Source organism: Leptodactylus fuscus, chromosome 5 (genome assembly GCF_031893055.1).
Source record: "Leptodactylus fuscus isolate aLepFus1 chromosome 5, aLepFus1.hap2, whole genome shotgun sequence".
Classification (NCBI taxonomy): domain Eukaryota; kingdom Metazoa; phylum Chordata; class Amphibia; order Anura; family Leptodactylidae; genus Leptodactylus; species Leptodactylus fuscus.
The window spans coordinates 213,194,671-213,200,390 of NC_134269.1; the positions used below are offsets into that span (position 1 = coordinate 213,194,671).

Here is a 5,720-nt window from a genome sequence, read left to right on the forward strand (position 1 = left end):
ATCCCCCATAGTGGCCCCTGCACACAGTATTATCCCCCATAGTGGCCCCTGTACACAGTATTATTCCCCATAGTGATCCCTGCACACAGTATTATGCCCCATAGTGGCCCCTGCACACAATATTATCCCCCATAGTGGCCCCTGCACACAGTATTATCCCCCATAGTGGCCCCTGCACACAGTATTATCCCCCATAGTGGCCCCTGCACACAGTATTATCCCCCATAGTGGCCCCTGCACACAGTATTATCCCCCATAGTGGCCCCTGTACACAGTATTATGCCCCATTGTGGACACCCATGGACAATTATTATACTCTGGGGTCAGACCCCAGAGTATAATAATCGGAGACCCAGCAGGGATACAAACATAAAAAGCACTGTTACTTATCTCTCCCTGTCTCCAACACACTGAAGGACCAGACATCATGTGAGCTAGACTTGTATCGTGACACATAAAGACGTCACAAAGTAGGCCTGAAGCCTTCTGGAGTGTAGGAGAGGTAAGTAACAGTGTTTTTTATGTTCCCTCACCTCTCCCAGGGGTCTGAAAAGACCCCCCAGTATAATGATAGTGTTTGTGGTGTGGTGGGCCTGCGGCCTCACTTGCCAATACTCCTGATCACAGCGGCCTCCGCAGAATGGGAAGCGCCGGCAGCCATGAGCAGGAGGAGCCAGGATTGGTAAGCAAATAGGGCCTGTTAAAAAACACAAAAAAATCCACAGCGGTAGTGACTGCCGTCGGGGCCCCTGATGTCCTGGGCCCTGTGTCAGTCACCATCATTGATACCCCGGTAGTTACTCCCCTGCCTGTGATCTATAAGAGGGAACAACTCACATGTTGCAGTTTTATTGTATAAACCCTAAAGCATAAATCTTATATCTTGAGATTCTTAATATTTTTGGTTTTCAGTGGTTGTCCAGGTCTTTGACCTGATGTCTCAGGAAGGGTTAAGCCTCCTCGTCACTCGCTTTCTGCTTCCAGACTGTAAATATGATTTTCTCCGGCAATCCACTTAGGGGGGAGGGCAGTAAAGTTTTGCATTCTTGTTCTCTGTCAACAACAGCTCTGACTCTTTACCAGCGTAATGTGACGCACGGACTTACCCACAAGCCAAGCCTGCCAGAAATCCCTACGTCACAGAGTCCGGCCTCTGGCTGCTGAGAACGAAAACTTGCACTGCTGTCACCGTTTACGTTGTGTGACTCGACCCGACGATATTTAAGCAGGAAAAACTTTTCGAGGGCCGTGTAAACTTCTGTCAGCCATGGCGTCTGCTGATCTGAGAGAGGAGCTGGACTGCTCCATCTGCCTGAACATCTTTACCGACCCCGTAACCCTGCGATGTGGACACAGCTTCTGCCAGATCTGCATTGGACAAATGATGGACACTCAAGAAGGGTCTGGAGCTTATTCCTGTCCTGAATGCCGAGACAAGTTTCGGGAGCGGCCTGAACTGCAGAGGAACATAACGTTGTGTAAGATCGTGAGGAATTTCCTGCACGCAGAGCCTTGCAAGGAGGCCCCCAAGATCTTCTGCACCTACTGTGAGGGCTCTCCAGTACTTGCCGTCAAGTCCTGTCTACATTGCGAGGCTTCTCTGTGTGATGACCACTTGAGAGTCCACAGCAAGGGACCAGATCACGTCCTAACAGAACCCAGCAATGCCCTGGAGAACAGAAAATGCCCCATCCATAAGAAGATCCTGGAATATTACTGTACTGAAGACGACACTTGCATTTGTATGTCCTGCAGTTTGGTCGGAGAACATCGAGGACACCGGGTGGAGAATCTGTACGAGGCGTGTGAGAAGAAGAAGAAGAAACTGAGGAATCTTCTCCAGAAAATGACCCCAAAAATCCAGCAGGTGGAATCCAAAAAGTACGAGCTGTCCAGGAAGATGAGACACATTGAGGAACTGTGTACCATGAACAATCCCGTGACAGTCCTACAGGAACCAGACACCGGTGACATGTGTGATCCTGAGGAGGGCGGAGGTGAGGACACAGAGATATACGAGACGCAGGATGTAAATATGGCCATCATCTCTGGGACACTCCATGAGGAACTTTTACCTTTCCTAGTTTCCAAAAAGGTGGACTATCAGATCAAAAATGAGGGACCGGCAGACATATTACTGGATGTAAACACAGCTTCTAATGACATCCATATTTCAAGGGACCTGAGGATTGCACACCGGACTTATACAGACCAGAATCGGCCCAACATGCCCGAGAGGTTTCATTACTATCAGGCTTTAAGTATCAAGAGGTTCTCCTCCGGCCGACATTACTGGGATGTGGACATCAGTGGCTCATGGGTATGGATGGTGGGGATGTGTTATCCCAGTATAGGAAGGAGTGGGACTGGGTCCATTGTTGGAGGCAATAACAAGTCCTGGGGCCTACACGGATATCGGGGTAATAGTAAGCATGCCGTGCGACACAATGGTAAGGTGGTCCAGTTACCGCGCCCCATCTCCAATAATACCATCAGGATCTGTCTGGATTATGAGGCCGGGTTGTTGTCCTTTTATGAGCTGTGTGACCCCATCAGGCACATATATACCTTCATAGCCACCTTCACCGAGCCCCTTAATGCTATATTTTGTGTATGTAATGGTTCTGTAAAGATTTTGCCTTAAAGGGGTAATCCGACACTATGATAGTGATTGCTGGGGCCTTGTCACTACTTACCAAGCACAGCGCCATACATTGTATAGTGGCCGTGCTTGGTATTGCTGAGCTGCAGCATGACCATGTGACCAATGATGAGAGGAAGTGGGGCTCATTAGCATAGTCCTGGAAAACCCCGGACTTTAAGGACCTGACTTAACGCGTCCCAAGATCTGACGCCCAGTGACCAAGAAATAAGGGAGCATGTTATTGGTTATGGCCACTGGAATATAATTCAGTAATTACGATCAATTATATTAATTCTATGCTTGGTTTCTTAAAGGGCTTGTCCTCTTTGGACCTTCACATCTTGTTAGAAGGTTTCCAGTGACTGTAGGCTTTGTTGGGATCACTGATGATCAATCTCTATGATAACAAGATCTAAGGCGTTCCATTTCTCTACACTGCCACCACTGGCCAAATGAAGTATTACATGCATCCTATTAAAATCAATAGTTTATTCTCATAGAAATCTGTGGGATCCTTCAGAACTAGAAATGATCTATATGGCTTATGGTTGAGGGTCTTCAGTGGAGGACCCTCCTCTATGAACTCCAGATGTTCTAATAGGGTTTATGATAATGGTTTCCGAATCCAGACAACTCCTTTAATGGCTCTTTCCATTATTCTCTATTCCTGGTTATTATGTTTATGACATTATTGGATCTTGTCCATCCGTTGTTCTCCTGCTTTGCTTGTCTTGGCTTTGCTTTTACATATTACACAATAGGAGCTCTCATAGCTCACTACAACACTAGATTTTACGTATTATTTTGTATACATATTGGCACCAATATAGAGATCCACTTCCGTCCTACAGGGGCCCCACTCTGGGGCATGGCCTTAAGCAAATCTAGATAGGAAATAGCTCCCTCTGCTGGTTGTCTAACCTTACTATGCTACATATTAAAGGGGTTCTCCAGGACTATATTACGTACGATAATAGGACCATGTACACACTTAAGGGGAAAGGCCATAGGATAGTATAAGCCATCAGTTGGATAATTCCGGAGTACCCCTTTAATCGGTCAGGAGTGTTATTTCCTATGCTGATTCCTGGGCAGTTCCTCTTAGCTGGTCATGCCCAGAGTCATGCAAAGCAGCAAAAAGTTTATTGAAATTTTTGGGTGGATTTTAAGCTTTTGTATCAAGCCTTGGCCTAATATTTTACTTGCACCGTTACATTGTAACAAAGCTCAGAGAAGTTTTAGGCTTGTGGAGATTTCCAGACAAAGGTTCCTATTCACTGACAGCAAGAGATTGTACAAATGATTAAATAGGAATAAGAAGTCATTACAATTAGAGATGAGCGAAGAGGGAAATATTCGAGATTCGTTTTGAGTAGAGCCTCAATATTCGACTACTCGATCGAATATCGAATCCCATTATAGTCTATGGGAAAAAATGCTTGTTTCAGGGGAAACCATTATTCGACTCAGGAGGGTCACCAAGTCCACGAGTAGCAGGAGGAGAGTGTTTAGGAGGAGCGCTGTGCAGTTAAAGCGCATGGACCCCATTATAGTCTATGGGGACCGTGCGCTTTAACTGCACAGCGCTTGCAGTTGTGCCGATAAAAAGTAAGTTCCCTCGTAACTGCAAGCTGCCAGCTCTCCTGACTAAGATGAGCCTGCGGCAAATCAACGCTGGTTCTGCAGCAGACTCGTCCTTGTTATTCAGGAGAGCTGGCAGCTTGCTGTTACGAGGGAGCTGACTTTTTCTCATAGGAATGAATTGACCAGCGTTGATTGGCCAGTGTACAGCATTCGGCCAATCATTAGGTGGAGTCTAAGATCGGACCACAACGGAAACTGATGTGGTCCGATCTTAGACTCCGCCTCCTCACAGACGAGCCTCCGGCAGAACCAGTGTTGATTGGCCCAATGCTGTACACTGGCCAATCAACGCTAGTTAATTCATTCCTATGAGAAAAAGTAAGCTCCCTCGTAACAGCAAGCTGCCAGCTCTACCAAGTAGCAAGGACGAGCCTGCTGCAGAACCAGTATTGATTTGCCGAATGCTATACACTGTATAGCATTGGGCAAATCAACGCTGGTTCTGAATTGAATATTTACTGCAAATAGCTAGTAGCATTCGATCGAGTACAAATATTTTGAATACCGTAAAATTCGATCGAACACCTACTCGCTCATCTCTAATTACAATGTTATTGGCTGATGGACAATGAATTGCTATAAATCTGAAGGTTGTAAAATCTCCACACAATGTGACCTCCATATCTTATCAGGTTATACCAGGAAATATTCAATGAAATATTCCAGAGATTGCTGAGAACAAGCACAATATATCTGTAATGTCTTGTATGGGGAGAGGGAGAATATGAGAGAACATTTATATATATGTATATTATATATATGTATATATGTGTGTGTGTTATTATACAGAGATTTATATCATTATGTATTGTAACTTTAACTTCAATATATACAAAAATAAAATTATATTTTAAAATGTTTTACATGATATTGTCTTTATGATTCTGAATATCTACCCATAGTGGCTCAAAAAGCAACACCACTCTCTGTAGTAACTGAGCTCATATTGACCATGTCTACTATAATAGACAAGAATATAACTACTATAATACTGCTCCCTATGTACAAGAATATAACTACTATAATACTACCTCCTATGTACAAGAATATAACTACTATAATACTGCTCCTATGTACAAGAATATAACTACTATAATACTGCTCCTATGTACAAGAATATAACTACTATAATACTACTCCTATGTACAAGAATATAACTACTATAATACTGCTCCTATGTACAAGAATATAACTACTATAATACTACTCCTATGTACAAGAATATAACTACTATAATACTGCTCCTATGTACAAGAATATAACTACTATAATACTACTCCTATGTACAAGAATATAACTACTATAATACTGCCTCCTATGTACAAGAATATAACTACTATAATACTACTCCTATGTACAAGAATATAACTACTATAATACTACTCCTATGTACAAGAATATAACTACTATAATACTACTCCTATGTACAAGA

The 5,720-nt window shown here is 43.7% G+C and overlaps 1 protein-coding gene across 1 annotated transcript; it reads left to right on the forward strand.

Annotated features, from left to right (window-relative positions):
- The first annotated feature begins 1,167 nt into the window (after positions 1-1,167).
- On the forward strand, positions 1,168-4,185 carry LOC142204108 (E3 ubiquitin/ISG15 ligase TRIM25-like). The gene has a single exon (XM_075275369.1). The coding sequence runs from the start codon at positions 1,268-1,270 to the stop codon at positions 2,642-2,644; it is 1,377 nt and encodes a 458-aa protein (XP_075131470.1). The 5' UTR covers positions 1,168-1,267; the 3' UTR covers positions 2,645-4,185.
- The last annotated feature ends 1,535 nt before the right edge of the window (positions 4,186-5,720 follow it).